The sequence below is a fragment of the Pinus tabuliformis genome, chromosome 1_2, assembly GCF_031772625.1.
Source record: "Pinus tabuliformis cultivar Carrire ecotype Pingquan chromosome 1_2, CPIR1, whole genome shotgun sequence".
NCBI lineage: Eukaryota > Viridiplantae > Streptophyta > Pinopsida > Pinales > Pinaceae > Pinus > Pinus tabuliformis.
In genome coordinates this window covers 34108434-34127501 of record NC_142298.1, presented here as the reverse complement: position 1 = coordinate 34127501, position 19068 = coordinate 34108434, and the positions used below count along the sequence as shown (strand labels likewise).

General features: G+C 37.8%; 1 protein-coding gene across 2 annotated transcripts; it reads right to left on the bottom strand.

Annotated features, from left to right (window-relative positions):
• Positions 1–6350: 6350 nt before the first annotated feature.
• Positions 6351–17042, bottom strand: LOC149204274 (aspartyl protease family protein 1-like). Of its 2 annotated transcripts, XM_089394671.1 has the most exons (10): positions 15907–17042; positions 15485–15620; positions 13028–13269; positions 12558–12785; positions 12066–12201; positions 11899–11975; positions 11677–11776; positions 11490–11574; positions 7046–7117; positions 6351–6890 (listed from the first exon to the last, which is right to left on the bottom strand). In XM_089394671.1, the coding sequence occupies exons 1-10, from the start codon at positions 16206–16208 to the stop codon at positions 6616–6618; spliced, it is 1653 nt and encodes a 550-aa protein (XP_089250797.1). In that variant the 5' UTR covers positions 16209–17042; the 3' UTR covers positions 6351–6615. The 2 variants fall into 2 exon arrangements, with proteins under 2 accessions (XP_089250797.1, XP_089250798.1); XM_089394672.1 differs by lacking the exons at positions 11490–11574; positions 11677–11776; positions 11899–11975 and having other exon boundaries at positions 15907–17041.
• Between the last annotated feature and the right edge of the window lie 2026 nt (positions 17043–19068).

Below are 19068 nucleotides of genomic sequence, written 5' to 3'. Positions count from 1 at the left end.
CCTCATTTTCAATGAGATTTAAATATGTCATTTTCTTCCATGCAAGATAGTTTGAAGCCCCAGCCAATTTATTGTTTTCTTTACAAAAAGACATTTTGATAGATTCAGATGTGGACATAAATATACTTACTAGATAGGATGCTTCTTCTCATTGTTTCTTCCTTGATGTTGATGCTGATATAGAGAATAGAAAACTTATCCTTGATGAAGATATTTTTCTTCAAGAATGATCATTGATCTCATAGAGAGGGAGATCTCTTTGGATCTTTTGATCGTGGAGTCAACGATGACTTCTTGATAATCTTGATGACAACGTCCTTAGTCTTTCTTTTCTAGAAAGGAGCTTGATATATAAGTCCTTTAACTTGAGTAGGGTCTTTGAGGTCTCTTGACATGTCTTAAGGGCTCCAAGACTTCTTCCTAGTGTAGACTTCTTCTCTGATCTACGGTTTTGTCACTTCCTTGTAGATCTTAACTTTGTTGATGATATTCTATATTCTCTTTGATTCCTTCCTCGAGATTTGATCTTTGAGTGTCCCTTCAAAAGATGCCCTTCCTTGACTTTGTTACCTTATCTTTGAAACCATGTTGAAAAATCTAGGGCATCGGGATTAAGTGATTTCTCTTCTTTAGATAATTGCTTGTGAATTATTTTTACTTCTTAGATTAGGATCTTATTTTACTTATGTTATTATAGTGTTATTTTTCATCAAACAACTATCAATGTGCATAAAACATAAAGAGAAAAGAGACACATAATATAGGCTATTAGGCAAGGCCAAAACCTCTTCCACTTGAGAGGAAAACCTGAACAAATTCTTCTTCTTATAGAGAACACAATTGACGAATACCAAGACTGAGACCCTTGACCTATTTTCCACTCCAATACCAAGTCACAAAGCTTCCTTGATGAGATCCTTCTTGTCTTGGTCAACAATAGTCAAAATTTTGTTCCTTCCTCCTTCTCGGCTACCCTTCAACTTTGGCTTCCTTCTGCTTCAAATCTGCACCTTATTTCGACCTCCTTGGAAACCCTAGTTGCAACCCACAAGAGAGAGATATATGGTGATTCAATCCCTTAACTTTATTCGCTTAGACTAAATAGCTTTCTTCCCCAACTCAACTTGCTGAATTGACTTCACAAGTGATCAACTCTTCTAGCAATCTTCTCGATTTCTTCTGCAATATATGCTTTCTTCGCACGCGTGACAAGAAATAGACCTAAAACATTCCAAAAACACTCCTAAATACTTTGATCTTACTCCTTCTCTCTTTGTTGATGATAAGGCTCTTTCCTATGTGATCTTCGTACTTCTTGATTTCAGACCAAAATTGTGCGAAGTCTGCCTTCTAAAATGAGATCGAGGTGCCTGTTTATAGTTGTTTCCAAATCATGTAGGCTGACTTGAGAGAGGGTGAGTTGACATGTCCTTTTGTGAATATTATTTATTCCATCTTTTAGCCAACTTGTAGGATGAGATTTCGCTTGGTATTGGAGGCCTTCTTATTCATTTAATGATTCCTACAAAAATGTAACATGCCCAAGAAGGGTCCTTCATACATGACATTGACTCAATTTGACTTTTATGACTAGATGACAAAACCTAAAGGGTCACAATGGCAACCTTAAATAAAATAAAATCCCTTGATTATGAAACCCATGATTCGAGTACTACAAAAATAATTTTATTTTCTTCTTGTCATCAATTACATAAAATCATAATTACACATGTCATTATGAAGACTGGACCTAGTTACTTTTTTCAAGGGTATTCAAAATTAAAGACCAAGAAGGCCATCAAATTAAAATTTGCATGTATCAAGGGATTGGTGTCTCCTTTCATGTAGTATCCTTAAAAAGAACACGCTGGAGCTTGTAAGTGGAAGTGGGTGCTTCCAACAAGTTGTAGCTTGCAGAAGAAAAGTGAGGTTGAAGCCTCCTGTAGGTAGGAGCCTACAAAAATTATTGTAATTGGGAGTGGGTGCTTCTAAACATTTGTAGCTTGCAAAATAGAAGAGAGGTTGAAGCCTCTTGTAGGTGGGTGCCTACAAAAGTTGATGTAAAAAGGGAGTGGGTGCTTGCATTTACATCACAACAACAAAATTCGTGGTTTTTCCCTTTATGGGTTTCCACTTATATCTGGTGTCTACATGTGTTTCTTTCGTTTGTTGATTCTTATGTTGTGATTTAATGTTGTTTATATGTTAAATCTTCTATTCATATGATGTATTTTGCTCATCTAGTAGTTCAAATAACTATTGAAAAGTAAAGTAAAAATTGCAAATTGATGAGCATGGATGCACTATATTGATTCAACCCCCGCTCAGTATAGTCAAGTTTCCAACAATTGGTACCAGAGTTACTTCGTTTTGTATCAATTGAATCATTGGAAGGTAGACCTGGTTGAATAATGGATTATCAAATTGTGTTTGTGTTGAGTGTTGCAAACTTTCAGGAATGGAGAGATAAGGTAAAATATGAATTGATAGCTTATGGATCTGATGTATGGAAGCAAGTATGCAATGGACATAGTAAATATTCCCCCTTAAAGAAAGAGAAATAGTGGAATACCCAAGCTAAATGTACAATTTACAACAAACTTCACAATCTAGATCTTGAGACAATAATAGATCTCAAATATGCAAAAGTAATATCAGATGGGTTGTAGGTCATGCATGAAGGAGATACTAGAAGCAATAGTGTATAAAAAGAGAAGAAAAATACAACTCAGAAAGAAATTTTTAAGCCGAATGAGATATATTCTCCTAGTGAAAAAATAGTTGATTTTCAAAAGAAGAAGTCAGATGAAGACCAATCCAATCTTGACTCATCCTTGGCTGAAATAGAAACACTCTCTATTGAAAACACAGATCAAAAGAAACTTCTTCATATACTTGAAGAAAGAGAGGATGGATTTAAAGAATAAACCATTGGACTGAAGACCTAATTAGAATATAGGCAAGGAAAGTTGAAGATGTAATGGGCATCCAACTGAAGGAAAGAGAGAAACAATGTGAAAGATTAGAAGCATAGGTTGTCTCCATGAGAAATGAGCTAGAAAATAGTAGATCTAGCTCAAAGGTAGTTGTAGGTGATAACAAAGCAACACCCAAAAGGCATGTAGGAGAAAATTCCAACATCATGATTAGCAAGGAAGTAAACAAGAACAAGTAGTAGAACCAACAACAAAGGAATGATTCAAAGAAAGTGTCCTTTGCAAGAAGGCCATCTGCTTCCAGAGATGAATTGAGAAAATATGCAAGGTTCCAAAGGAGGTCCTTTGCTCCCTTAATGAATAATGTTGAATGTTACTTTTTCAATAATTTTGGACATATTACAGCGAATTGTATGCACTGTCAAGTTAAGGTTCATATACAAAAGATTCAGCATAAATGAAGTCGTCTCAAGCAAGCAATCAAAGAATATCATTTCTCTCAAGAAGATCATCTTCCATCAAGTACATAAGCTATTTTTATGGGTATTGCTATTCATGCAATACTTTTGGCCATAAGGTTGTTGATTCCAAACCCTACACAAATAAGAGTATGAATGCATTGATTGAAACAGGAAATTCATATGAGGATAATAGTTCAAGAAGACACAAGTCTTTTCATCCCTTTCTTGGCCACATAAGATCTATATATGTGACAATCTTGGCCAAGTGGCTAAAGACTAAAACTTTCCTTGTTCTTTAAAGCAATTCAAACAAAAGTAGGAGATGATTCAAAGAAAACTAAATAAGAAGCTAGAAGGAGATGCACAAAGAAAAAGACAACCCACCAAAGTTTTAAAAAAGAAGAAAGAGCGGAAACTGACTTCAATGAAAAATTAATATCAACTTGGCCTTAGGGGGAGTTACTCAAGAAAATGAAGGAATTCATGAGCATAGAAGAATTCAGTGAGTGTTCATGTAGTGTGAAGCGCCTCAGGGGGAGAGCAACCCCAATAGTGTTCTTTAAAGACATGGAAGCCAAGCATGTGATTTTATGGTCCATGTATCTTGTGTTGAGTATCATGTATGTGTTTTTTATGTTTGTGGAAATGTTGAACATAACGTAAGGGATTAGGTACAGGGTGTGGAATGCCTTGGGATTGTTATGCAAAGATGTAGGAATTCATACATATGTAGAAATTGTGAACTACCATACACTGAACTACAAAAGGAAATAAAGCATTTGGATGAAGGAAGACTTGACATCAGAATCAAGGAAGGCTTGGCATTAGAATGTGGATAGATGTGTGTTGCATGAGGAAGGTTGGCCACACCATCCCTATCACGCCTCTATCTTGGCGGCAGTCTTTCAACTGCTCATAGGTAGGTGTGACACCACCACCCGATTTCTTTTCAACAATACTTTCAAGTGTGGACTACGCCTAACATCCAATACTTAGTTTATTTTCACTTTCCTAAGAATCATCAGTTATAAAACACACGGAAAAATTCAATTTAATCTTCATTCATATGCATAAGTATACAAGTACACTTAGTATTTTTAAGGGAGGGTCAACTCCCTGGTAAGAGCTTGCCCACAATATATAAAAATATATTTTACAAATTCAATATACAAACAACCTCTCCAAAGCAACCCCAAAATATCCTTGACCAAAGAAGGCCAACTCACAATTCTGGAAAAATCACCTTGAACCACCGTTCAACCTGCTCGACTCGTCGTGCAGCCTTGCCCTGGGGCGGTTCGCCCTGCCGTGCGGCCTTGCCCACTGTTAAACAAAGTTCGTGTCCCCTGCCCACCATGCAGCTCCACCGTTCACCAAGTCGTGTCGCCCGGAGCCCACGTTCACTTGGTTGCGGGTCACCCGACGCCTGTGCCAACCATTCCACCATTCACACTTTCGTTCCAACGTTCAATCGACGCACAGTCCTGCCTGAGCTCGGGTCGCCCGCCAGCTCGTCGTTTTCGTGCGGTGCGCCCAACTCATTCACGCCCACGCCCTGCTCGCTCATCAAACTTCACCAACTCGCCAATTGCGCCCACCCAGCTCGCCTACCCTTTCGTCGGCTCGTTCACCCGTCCGCCTGTCCAACTCGCCTGCCTGGTTCACCTGCCTGCATCCACTCGCAAGTAGACCCGCCCTACAGTTCGCCCAAACTGCGGCTTGTTCAGCATGCGATCACGTTCGCCCTTCCTTGGTACTTCGGCCTCGCACCGCCTGCACCTCAGCCTCCACCGTATAGCCATCCACTCGCACTTCTTAAGTCGCCTTGTGAATGCTTGTTGTGAACTTGATGTCCTTCCTCACCCATGCGTCCATCTACTTATACCCAAACGCCATGTTTTCACCATGGGTCAGTCTGCCCAAGCCGACCTCCAATTCAACTATCTACGCCCCCACTCAAGGTCGGCTCGCCCACCATGTCGCCCCGCCGAGTCCACTCGCCCGACCGCACATCGTATAAGGTCGCCTTCCTCCAAGTCTTGACACTTAGCCAAATTTTCATCTTCGTTGGCTTGTGGCACGCCAACTTGTCCAAACGTCGCAACTTTCGTCGCAACCGACTCGCTGCTCTCCAACTCGCCGCACCAGCGCATCACCCACCGACTCATCGCACGCTAGCTCGTCACATTTAACCGAGGGCACGTCGCCCCACTCCGTCGTACATGGCCCGTGTAACTCATGGGCGTAACAATCCCCCTCTTAAACGCTATGCTTTGGGAAGCGGGAGGGTGGTGGGCTCCCCGTGACCTTTAACGTCCCATCGACCAACACCCCAAGGATTATCAAATTATTTTATCTAAGATAAACACTAACATATAAAATATATATTTTATTAATATTTTTTAAATTATTATATGTCTACTTTAAATTAGCGTTGGAAAATAGAAAGCACCTATATATAATAATAATTTATTTTTTACCTTATAAGGAACAACGAAATTGATAATAAACATATTATGAATTATTATATAAACTATAAAATTCAAATTCAAATCCCTATAAATCTAACCAAAAAATAATAATAATTTATTTTTTACTTTCAATTATTTTATCTTTATATAAAATTATTTTATTTAAAAAAATAATACAATATTTTCTCAATAATAATAATAATAATAATAATAATAATTCAAAAAACTACATCTTAAACCTCATACTATGTTTAAATTTATGTAAAATACAATAAATACAATATAATTATTTTTTTCATTATTAACACAACTCTCATCCTGGAATTGCATAAAAAAGCATTAAACACAATTAAATTAACCTACAATTTTATGAAGGTCTTCAGGTCGGATAGCGCCTATTAAAGTTGAAATGGTATCATTCTCAAATATACAGTATGTGCACCACATACAGGAGAGATCCTTCTCAACCTTGCAAACTGAAGTTAAAAGCAAAACTGAAATTTTATATGAATCGTAATCATCACCATGGAATTTCTGCCGTAAACGAATGGCCCAATGCATGTTACATACAAATGTACCTCTGTAAATAGAATTAACCTTGGAGCTTCTGTGGTAAAAAATTCTGCTGTAAATGAATGGCCCAATGCATGTTACATACACACGTACCTCTGTAAATAGAATTAAATTTGCAGCTTCTGTGATAAAAAATTCATGTCCCCGGAGACATCTTCATTGCACAGAAATAAATTAAATGATAATTGTAAGAATGGCAATAGCGACTATAAATGAGAGGGCACTGTGCAGAAAAAATGAGCTTAAATGGGTTGCATCACTAGTGGAATTAGGATTAGCTGGTAGAGCATCAGGGGATATGGATTGCTTTGGAGGTGAACCTCTGGAACTACTTGTATAAGATGTGTCTGGGCTGCCAACTGAGGAAGGGCCAAGGGGAGACTGAAGTGGTGTAATATTTGATGGTGCTGGTGCTGATGCTGAACTGTTTCTATACTCCAAATCATAACCTGAAACCATAAAGGATGTGAGACAATTAGTCAAAGCATGTTCCTGAAACTCACCATCACAGAAGGCATGGAGAAGATATTCAATTAATATATCAATATGCTTTACTCCCCAACAAATATCCGTTTTCTAGAACCAGATTTAAGTGGGCACTTACAGTTGGCTTCCTTCCACCCCAGTTTAAGCTCGTCCCGGTCAAAGACAATTTGATAACCTGACATGAAATTCTCTGCATCAAAGAAGAAAATGGCATCGTAAGAGTTAAAAACCAGAGCAATGACTTACTTTAATAACAACACATAACATAGATGCTATATCAGAGCTGAAAATACATAAATTTACTGCCATATAGGAAGGGTTGATGAATGCAGTAGATCAGCCCATCCACTATTATGTTGGTGAGGGGGATGTTACTTCTCTGGACACCATATTGGGTTAAGGATCATTGTATATAGGGAATTATGTGATGCTGCCGAAAATACCTCATAAAAATGTGGGATAGCACACAAAAGGAGTGGAGATTTTAAAGTCGTATGAAATATTTTAAGATGTCAAACATTGTGTATTTGACATTTTATCATTCATTGTTTACTCTCACACACCCACCAACACAGCAAGTCCCCCAAAGGCGGTGGGAGGAGGTCAATAAAGCACACATATCCATCCACCAACTAATCAACCATTATGTTAGTAGGAAGGTCACTACCCCTTATCCCGGGTTGCTGTATAAGAAAGAGAGATATATGGGTCCCCTGATTAAGTCCGCCAAAGGAGGAGGGGGAGGTCAAGAAAGCTTAAGTCTCCCAAAGGAAGATGGGGAGGTCAAGAAAGCGTACATATCCATCCTGCAACTAATCAACCATTAGTTTAGTAGGAAGGTCGCTACCCTTTATCCTGGATTTGTGTATAAGAAAGAGAGATATCTGGGTCCCGTGTTTCTACCAATGTTTTACAAAACGGACTCGGATTCGGACTCGGCCGAGGATCGACTCGGAAACGGAAACGGAAACGGCAATGACTCGGCCGGCTCGATTTCAATGACTCGGTCGTTGTAAAAAATACATTAAATATTTATTTTTTTTATAAAAAAACATAATTTTAAATATTTTAAAAAGGTCCTTTTCCTTGAGCTAGTTTGTCAAGGTGCTTTCCTTATTGTTTGCCTCTTGCAACATGCTTTTGAGGTGATCCACTTCCTTCTTTGACTCATTAAGCTCAAGCCTCATACTGCCCCTGCTACCACTGCTCCAACTGTCCTTTGTCGCTGCTACTGCTGCCACTGTTTCTGTTATGCCACCTCCACTCATGTTATTGTTGCTTGCACACCACTGTCAAGAAGGGACTATCATAATCTCACTATTTTCATTACAGTCATCATCACCGTCAATCACATATCGCTGTCATCAATCATGTCAATCCGACAATCAGCAAGTTTCACTATCCAACATCAATGTCACCGTTATGCTAGATTATTGCCACATCAAACATGCTACTATCATTGCACACACTGCCCAACTATCACTGCCATATCAAGGTTATTGCTATACAGGGGACTGTCACACATCACTCTTAACTCCTTTACTAGCAAGCCAATCCAAATTCTGAATTAAGAATTGTGCTCAACCCTAGTAGCTTGCAATGATTCAGCTCAACTCTGCTATCATTGTCATAGAGATAACATCACTGTAAGGATTCTGCCACAGGGTCACTGTAATATAACAAGATTACTGGTGCGTATCAATGTCACTGTCATGGTTATTGTTATATCAAGATCAAGGTCACTGATGTCCTAAATGAGGAAGAGTCACTGGTGTCTTCAATCAAGCTTGCAATCTGCAACTTCTTCTACTGCTAAGAACTTGTCAACTAATCTTCACACATCCTCAGCTCCAAATCAGCAAAAAAGTAATTTTTTTTAACTTAAATCGCTGCCCAGCCGGTCTGCTATTGACTCGGCCGTTTTTTGACGGGACCCGGCCGGGTTGACCGGGTCAGCTATGACCCGGCCGAGTCATTGGCTGACTCGGCCGGGTCATAGCTGACCCGGTCAACCGAGCCGGGTCAAAGGCCGTTTCACAATTTTTTTTTTTGACTCGGAACGAAACGGCCGTTTCCGTTTCGGTACGGCCGTTTCGTAAAACAATGGTTTCTACTATCACCAATGCATTAATCTTAACAGGTTTCTGCATCATAGGTATAATGGATTCAACAATTATTCACATATTTAACAATGGTAGCCAAAAAATAGTTCCTGGAAAAATAAATTGAACAGGGACCCCAAACTTTATCAAAATTGTTTGAATACAAATGTTTACTGTTCACGCCAAAACGAACATTCTTTTAGACCTAGTCATAAAAGAACATTCCTCTATCTAGAACAGGATAAGAGGTCAAAAGTAAACATTGCTATGATAAATCATCAATGCATTTGAACAACAAAACTTTGGAAAGCACAAAACCAATTAGAAAAGCAAGTTTCGATGTAGCCATCAACACATGCTTTAGATGGGAATAAATTAGCCTTATAACATCTTTTGAATAATCCAGTTTACCTGTCCTAAAAAGCACAAGCAGTTTGCCGCTCTGAAATATATCTTATGTTTCAACACTAGAAAGTGTGGGATGATGGTCTGAATGAGGCACCACATTACCATGAGAAGGGAGGCCCAAGCTTGAGTGCTTGGAAGGGAAGTGGAGTTGCCATCCAATTTTGTGGGTAACAGGGAAAACTACTATGGGGAAGAGGAGGCTGCTAAGATTATTGTGAACTTAATCGTGTCCTCAGTGATCTATCACTGTTATTAGAGCTTCTTGTGAGTTTATTTAGGCTGGAGGCAGAAAGTAAAATAACAAAGAATAACTGACGAAGGAAAAAAGACTAACTAGGGTTTATTTTTTGCCTTCTTTAGTGTGTTAATTAACTACTTGCATGAAAGAAAAGAGAGTTAGAAATGAAAGGATGAAGACCTAATTAACCTCTTTTTCCATCTAATTCAAGCAGCGAGCATTAAGAAAATTTTCGAATTTCCTTTAACGAGCAAGCAAACTAGGAAGGGAACCTAGGGTTTATTACTGTCCTAGGTGGTTGAAAGCCTTTAACCCTCATATACTGTAAGTCTATCATAAGCTACAAGGGCTTAAAGGAAAAGAGTCAAAGAAGTAGCAAAGAGGGTTAGAGTCTAGACCCTACTCTATGTACTTGTGTAGCACTTCTCACATTTTGAAAACAAGTTCAGATATGCTATCTCCTAATGAAATGAACAATAGCAACAAACAAATTACACAACTAAAGATGAATCAGGAAAATGCAAGTATGCATGACCCGTATGCCCTCAGTTGTGAAGGTTATCTCCTCATCCAAAGATTTGCATTGAACTCCCTTTAACTAGGAGAGATTGGATGACTAGATGTGAATAAGGGACCATGTCAACAACTCAATCAAACTAACCTAAGCAGCAAATGGAGGGTTAAGCTAAAAGGAGAGGAAGAGAACAACTGTAGAAACCTCCAAATAGGTGGAGGGTTCATAGAGACAACAAACACCAGCAAGCCCAAGAGTGGAAGGAGATCATGAGATCATTGCAGAGTGTTCAAATCGACAGTTTTGGTATTTCCAAGAGTGAGAATAGAGACCGTTGGATAGGCGGCTTTTTGAAAAGAGTCAAATCATAGATTTTGACCGAATGTACATAGTCAAATGGGCCTAACCATAGGTAATTTACAAAAAGCCCACTCTCTGTAATGCAGGAAAGTGTGGAAGCTGGAAACAGTTGTGGTAGTCTTAAAACAATCTACAATTTGGAGTGCATGCCTAGACCACTAAGTTATAGGAAATCTAATTAAGTGTGTGCCTCAAACAGTATGCTCTAATGGATTAGGGACGTTTGGGGGACTCAAAGGAGGTTCCTCAACTAATACCCTAACAAGTGCATGAGGCCCAAGGCAGATCCTAATCAGAAAGGGAGGGATCCAAGTGGGTTGGCCAAAGCACATGTTATAGCCAGATATACAACCAAGGAAGGCCAAAGATGGATGGAGGACACACCAATGGCACTAGACATCAATTGAGAAACCAGAATCACAAATCTAGACCAAGATAAGGGACTCAAAAGGATGTTCTTCAACACATAAGAGCCATCACTGAAATGGATAGGAAGACCTCGATGTTATTCTAGGGTGAGCCATGTATAGTCAATGCACTATAAAATACCCACCTCGAAGTCATTCTAGGTTGAGCCATGTATAGTCAATGCACTATAAAATATCCACCTCGATGTCATTCTAGGGTGAGCCATGTATAATCAATGCACTATTAAATACCCACACATCAATATCCGGTGGGATGTGTGTGGTAAGAGTGAAAAAGCCAAATACTGCATAAAAGAACATGAAATATATCAGCAAATATGTTCAACATTCGGTAAAGATCCGGACTATTTCTGTCCCGTTTGTACTTTGGTGGTACCTGTAAGTAGATTAATCATGGAATCCACACTTACCAATATTTCTGCAAGATATGCTAACTATAAAGGATGGCCAGCAAAAATGATATAATAAACCTTTTCAAAAAATAAAAATAGGTTATGCGTGCATGAACTTACGACCGATAATTGATATACTCGAGCTTTTAATTGATTTACTCGAGCTTTGAACCACTGCCAGACAGTAACCTAAAAGCTTCCCAGTCTGCCAGAAAAAGATTAAATATAAGCAATCATTTATCATTTCTCTATGACCAACAAACACCGAGAAGGGTTGCATCAAATTTCAATCGGATTGAAATTCTACCGGATCTTTAAGAAAGACTAATGGTTGAACAGCAGAAAAGTTGTTTCCTCCATTGAAGTTGAAAGTTATCTTAGGCCCTTGATGAATACTTTTACGGTTGCTGCGCAGATAGCAGGAACGATATCAGTTCTTTCCCAACGCTGCAATGCTATTAGTTCTTTCCCAACGATGACCCAGTTAACGTTGCTAAAAAAAGGCAAGTTTATTATGGCTAGTACCAACCTGGCATTATAACAATACTCAAAAGGAATGCTTGAACTATCAACAGGCAAAGGAGTGTCTTGCGTCTGCAGATGATACTGTTCCCTTCAAAGCTCGTTAGTCAATTGGATAAATCCTTGAAAAGGGGCATATATACTATAAAATAACATATGTCTGTAATCACTCACATTTGCCGTAAGGCTTTTGTAAACCGCATCAGCCAAGTATGTAAATGAGGTGCCAGTGTCAAAAAGGGCTTGAAATGGTGTTTTGACAAGAGCGTTTCCCACGTAAAATTCCTGCACACCTATGTTATATGTCGGGCTGCAATCCAATCAACACCTTATCAGCAACTCATTTCACAACTACAGAAAGTATGATTCAGTATATAAGGACATAAATGGTTAGCTCATGGTAGGTCTTAAATAATTTTAAATATTTCAGAATTGAAATTTCTATGATTTGAATTGTGTTGAGCTTCTTCTTCTGAATCCATTGCATTGGTAATTTTGTGCCGATATTTCAAACCAGCAACTGTGGTTCATCTTCAGGACAGATGAATGATGAATCACACTTGCCGGTTTGAAACTTTGGCACAAAAATTACTGTTAAATCATTTTCAAGTCATACTGAGTCCTGACTGTCAAGGGTGACATGCATAGAGCATGGCTGGCACTCACTGAATTTTATTGATAATAAATGGAGTTTCCTTTTGATCCGAACTCCCTTTATCTCCAAAGGCAAACCTCCCCAAACTTGTATTCGCTGGGAAGCACATAGAGAAAGAATTTGATACAAGGCCTGATTTGTGTAAAACGGTAGGGACAGATATAGGTTCAATGCCAAGCCCAAGTAGGCCATTTGGAGCTGCACCTTCTAGAAATGTGCCTGTTTGTACCCTTCCACACCTATCAAATGCACAAGCAAAGATTCAGTGATTAGTGTTCATTCATTTGTAGCACTTAAAAAGGGAAAAGCACTTGATAGTGCACACTGCACAGCAATATTCAGGTCACGTGTCATAGTCAAATTCAGTATGGTCTCAGACTGCTATCTAGAGGCAGAAAACTCATTTCTAAAAATTTTAGTCTTTATTTCTAAAAAAATAAAGAAAAAAAAATCACTTACAACAGCAAAAAATAAATCATACCCGAATGTGATAGGCGCCTTCACCACCGTTCCATTCTGTGATCCATCTCCAGGAATCAGATAAAGAACATCCTCCACTAAAGTTCCTGCAGTGGATGTATTTTCTGAGAGATATGTAACGTTGTATGGGCATTGATCACTAGATTTGGAGCATTGATTTTGTAAATCACACAGAGTATTATTGCAAGTAACTTGCTTGCTTGTCTTAGAGGCTGATGGACTGTAAGTCTGCAAATCGATGTCCTGTTGAAATCAGAATTAAATCAGAAACTAAATCCCACTCCAAGTTGAGGCATAGAAATGATTAATTCTTTTTCTGAAGAATTCCATATCAAGGAAACGCATAGAAGTGCAAGATATGAAGAAGACTAAGCATGCAACAAAATGGCCTTTTTGGGAAACCCTTGTGGGAATTCCCCGCGATTCCTATAAATCCAGCACATTTCCAGATTGTTTGACCATACAGGCTGATTTGGAGACCTCTAAACATCCCAGGGAAGTTAAAAATCTGTGAGTAGGAAACATTGCCAGTGTGGAAGCAGGATTGACCACTGGATTCGAATCGGAACGGCGCCTGAAATGCACCGGCAAGAGGGCCATATTGTTGCACATTTATCCTACTTCACAAGATAATAAGTTATTTTGTAGTTAGGAATCATTTTTACATGCTTCATTCACACTGCAGAGGAGTTATTTTGCCTGACAAGGAAGAATGCAAATGCATTTAGTAAGTGGAGAGAATGTTGTGCATATGAAAGAAACATTGTCACTATGCCATAATAAATAGGGTTCTGAAAGGCCAAGCTGATGCTAATGCCTGCCAATTTCAATGTTCAGCCTTAGAAAATGTACATTGATGAGAATGGTGGTAGTATATATGAGGTTAGTGGTATTAGTATGCTCTTTCCCAACTATAGATAAGATGTTTCAAATAACTGTGATTCTAAGGTGTTGGAAGGATGGTGCAACTTGAAGTGACAACCTGTAATTCAGTTCCTTAAGTAACTTTGTGCGAAATAGCATCGGCAAAAATTGGTCCAGGGTCAGCAACTTGGGAAGTCAGCCAACTAGGATAAAAAATATGCAAAAAATGGGCAAAATTTGGCAAAGCATAAACTCTGACCTGCAAAACTCTGTGATTCGTTTTGGGTAAGGCTACTATCAGTTGGATTTCTAGGGATTAGTTCCTTGTTAAATCTGGCATTCATGCTGTAATCAGTATTAGAAATATGTGACTAAAAACTTTTAACAGTATTTAGAGTTCTTCACATCAACCTATATCTCCAAGTAAATTATATTAATCTCTTTTCAGTAGATTTAATTATTGGAACGACCTGCAAGTCCTTAAAGCTAGGTCATCAACTACGAGAAGAGATGGTTTAAAAGAAATCTTTTAGCTTGAATTCATTTTCAGAATCTAGTTTCAAGCATCAGATGAATCAAATAATTTTATTGTAATCAACCAACATGTATAGTCGCTCTTATATGTCTTTTCCCTAGCTGTTTCTTATGCAATAAAATGTTTTCAATTGAACTTGGTTGCTAAAGGTTTGACAATTTGTCTTTGGAAACAGCATAAACCTCTGGTTGGTGGCCTATTGAAGAAAATAGCATCAAGCCAACCAAACTGCCCTATCAAGTTTAAAAGGCAGTGCCAATAGTATGTACCCTGTTGACCTCTGTTCTTCTGCCAGGGAAAAGCAACGGTTCTTGCTTGTCTTTGCAGATGTATCTTGCACTTCAGCTAGAGATACAGGTTTTGGAAGGCTAAAGAAAATTACTGATTAATACAGGAAAAGTTGTGGAATTTTGGGAATGTGAAGCACCAAAACACAGTCAAACATCCTCACAGATTTTTACTTTGGAATGGCAAAGCTCAGGCAACAAACATGACCCCATTATGCACCCATGTTCTCACTTTGGCTCAGGAAATCATCAAAACACAATCAAGACACCCTTATATGGAATTTTACTTTGAGCGGTGAAGCTTATGAATCAAACATGACTCTATGCTTATTATGAACCCATGTTTTCTCTGTGGCTCGGGAAATCACCCAAACACAATCAAACAACCTCATTAAATTTTACTTGGATATGGCAAAGCTTAGGGATCAAACATGACTCCATGTTTATTATGCACCCATGTTCTTACTGTGGCTCGAAAATCAGCACTGGCCACTTACAAATAATTTTCAACCATCACGAATTTTTTACTCTCGCAAATATGTTCAAAAGGGTTCCGTTTTCTACCTTTAATATTTGATCAACACCATGCCCATGGAAAAAACTAACAGATGGGCACAATAGCCCATTGCTGATAAGAAGAATGAAACCATAGTCTAAGTGGAATTCACAGCCAGTGCAATCTAACATAATTGTTTATCACAAGAATAAGATACAACATTAATGTAATAGGTCAGTAGGTTTAACAGGGAGAAGCTGAAAATGCAATACATACAAGTCCATAGCTAGGTGCAGAAGTAGGAGCACACTGTTGGCAATCACAAGGCACCCAGAACAAATCGCTGCCCGTATCAAGTGCTACAAGTAAAGTTACATTAGGTGTGCCCACTTGAACCACAGTGTAGTACAAACTGTCCAGATCACAGAAAATGAAGTTAGGAGCGTAACGAGTGATTAAATTAGAATCAAACATGGAACTTTAGCAATTTTGATTTTGATTATGAACTTTAGCAACACTTTTGAAAACTAGAAAATCAGTACTTTAATTGTACAGCATACTGTCAATGATCTATTGGCAAATGAATTGATTCATTCGGAGGTTCTGCTAGTATCAACATACATAATTTTATTTTGGGTTCATTCCAAATTCTTATGCAACATAAGTAATACTGTAATAGACAAGGAAGCAGAACTTACAATCCCAACTGTTGAAGTTCAAGTGTCTCGTTCCCTTCTGCAAATGTGAGAGAAGAGTATTCAACAAGTTGACGACCATGGCGAGCAGAGTCATGATGATACAGTGTTTTGTAATACTCATTGCTTCCCTCCATAGGCCAACTTTGTGTATCTAATCCATGTCTGTAAGTCATCCACTCTTTTACTTCATGAGAAAATTTATGATACATCTGCAAACTGTAGGATTGCCCATTGGAATACCCAAAGCCAAGAGATAACAATAAAATTGTGTGACAAATAAGGCTCAGTGTTGGGTTTTCCATGGCTGAGAGCAAATAGAACAAATTTGCACAGAACTTGAGGCAGCTGAGAGGTCTGTTAGTGCTAATTAATTTTCTGGTTCAACGATAGCAATCTTTCCTCCACCCTGTTCCTGTTGTTGCGCAGGGCAGGTTACACAATGATCCTTGCTTGTTTGATGCAAATCAAATTCTATTATTAATAGCCCTGACATGTTGAACAATGGAGATTGAAATACATATCCATTTTGATTTGACTGAACCATATGGTATGTGAACAAGTTGAGGAATGAAATATTTACACTCGGAAAGTTCTGAGAAGAAGATTTGTGTGATGTGTTGTGACTTGACCATTAATGTACCAACTAGATTTGAATGGTAGTAGTGGACAAAAATGAAATTGAGTAAAGGTCCGCTTGTGCCGGTAGCAGTTGGAATATAGTTTTCATCTCAAGAGATGAGAATCTTCCTTGCTCTTCCTCGTTGGCAAATGAAAGCAGGCTCTCCGACCATTGCTGAAAATTCAATCACAGTTTTCCTGCAATATTTGACCGACTTGGCATGCTTTCTGGTTGACCCACGTCGGCTGTCCAGATCCACAAGCACATGCAAGCAAAAGTAAACTCAAATTTAATTTTCAATCTCCATTAGATTGACTCAAGGTAATTTCCTGGCCCTCATGATTATTTTTCAAGAAATTATGCGGAAAGAGTACAGGTGCTCAGCAATTGCCATTCCAATTTCCTTTGTGGTGTGATGTAATGGTAAACTAACAGTGACAATTGGAAAATAATTGAAGACAATGCATTGACATTTGATGTTTTTGATGAAATAGTGCTAAAAGCTGAAAGGTCCCACGCGTTTTCCCCGCCTCCCACGACGGCACTCAGCTTTTAACCTTCGTTTGTTTGCCTACCTCACCCCTCGAGTTAACTTTTTGAATCACTGGGCCGGCTGGGAGACTGAGACGGGAAGGAGCTCAACCGCTTTTCCTACCACTTTCGTGAGATCTTTGTAAATAAATAATTAAAACAGATAGGTTAGGTAGCCTACATTGCTTCATTGCTTCAAACACTTCAAATTCAACGCGTCCATATGCATATACGTATAGATACGTTACACGTATGTATGTGTGATTTTGTTGTTTATTATTATTATAAATATGTTTGAATTTTGGTCGGGTTGGTTTATGTGTTAAATGGAAGAACGATAACGATATTTTAATCTCTTTATAATCTTTATAAAGAGATTGTATTAATCACGTTATTAGGTTTTGATCCACGTTTTAAATTAATTAATGTAGTTTATTTTCACAATAAAAGTGAATTAATATTCAAAATTTAATAATGTGATTGTTTTGGGAAATAATTTTTTATATTTTGCAGTTTGTTTTTACTCTTAATTTCTAATTTATTCAAAATTAAATCTAATATAAATCAACTAATTTACAATTCACAAGCTTGTGTTTGTATATTTTCTTTAATATTTATTTTTAATTTAATTCACACGCTTTTGTTTGTATATTTTCTTTAATATTTATTTTTAATTTTTTATTTGGAATGAAAGGAAAGTGTACAAAATTTCAGAGTACTTTCTTATATTTTGTGGATGGTAAAATGGTAAATAGTTAGGCCTTACTCCAAGGGAATTAAAGAGAGTCAAATCCATGATTAGTAATAAGTAGCAACAATATCAAAGAATTTAATGTAACCAGCCTAGATCCATCTTAACCCACGATCTATCAAGTGACCAAAGGGATCAAATCTCTTGAGATACAAACCTCTTTTAAAGTGAAAAAAGATTTGATAGATCTATCTTAACCCACAGTGCCAAGAGGGATCAAATCTCTTGAGATACAAACCTCTTTTAAAGTGAAAAGAGATCAAATCTCTTAAGATACAAACCTCTTTTAAAGTGAAAAGAGATTTGATCCCTCTCAGGCTTGATAGACCCTGGGTTAAGATGGTTCTAGGTTGGTTTTCATATACACACATACTTTGGATCTATATCTCCCTCTCTTTCTTCTCTCTCTCTCTCTCTCTCTTCCCTCATGCTCTACTCTCTATCTACCTCTCTCCTCTTTGTCCTCTCTCTCTTCTTTTCTCTCCCACCTCCCTCTCTCTCTACCCTCCAACTCTATCGCTATCTCCCTCCCTCTCCCTCCATCTCTCCCCCCTCCATTTTATGTCCCTCTGTCTCTTCCCTTTCTCTCCCTCTCTTCTTTTTGTCTTCCTCCTTTCCCCCCTCCCTCATCTCTCTATGTCTTTGTTCTTCACTCTATGTAATCAATGTTATATGTAATTTCTAAAATATTTTACATTTTAATTTTTTATTAGAGTCTTGCCTTGCTATGATGATACCATAACCATATTTAAATTTAATTAATAGGCACATAAAAACTTAACACTTACAATACATTTACATTATAACAAGTTTCTTAACCATGGATAACCACTCCACTTTACGATGGATATTATTAACTTGTTAATAAGTTTTGTTACAATATCATGGCTTATCAATATCACGTGCAAAAAACTGTAACTCATTTCACAATAAAAAATTAGTTTAACATTGACCAATGCAAATTATAATGTTTAACTTTGAAAAAAAATATTTAGTTTTCAATATTATTAAAAAAAAATCAAACTTTTGATTGGACCATAACTTGAAGATTTTATTGTCTTTGCACAATATATGTCATGGGGATAATTGTATTTTATGCCATAATTTATGGATATGGTTGCAATATTCATGCATGATTTTTATATATTTGTGTAGTGATTTTTCCTTTTTTACAGGAAAATCATCCAAAATTAAAAATACTTGAAAATAACTTATAGTCAAGTAAATAGCATATCTACCATCAATTACTTCCCACCATAAT

Bases quoted from the DNA above. Each gene is read 5' to 3' on its own strand.
- LOC149204274 (XM_089394671.1), bottom strand. From the start codon at position 16,208: ATGGAAAACCCAACACTGAGCCTTATTTGTCACACAATTTTATTGTTA. The intron at 13,270-15,484 runs GTATGTATTGCA...TGATTTCAACAG, and splicing joins CTGCACCTAGCTATGGACTT to GACATCGATTTGCAGACTTA. The intron at 6,891-7,045 runs GTAAGTGCCCAC...TTATGGTTTCAG, and splicing joins GGGGTGGAAGGAAGCCAACT to GTTATGATTTGGAGTATAGA.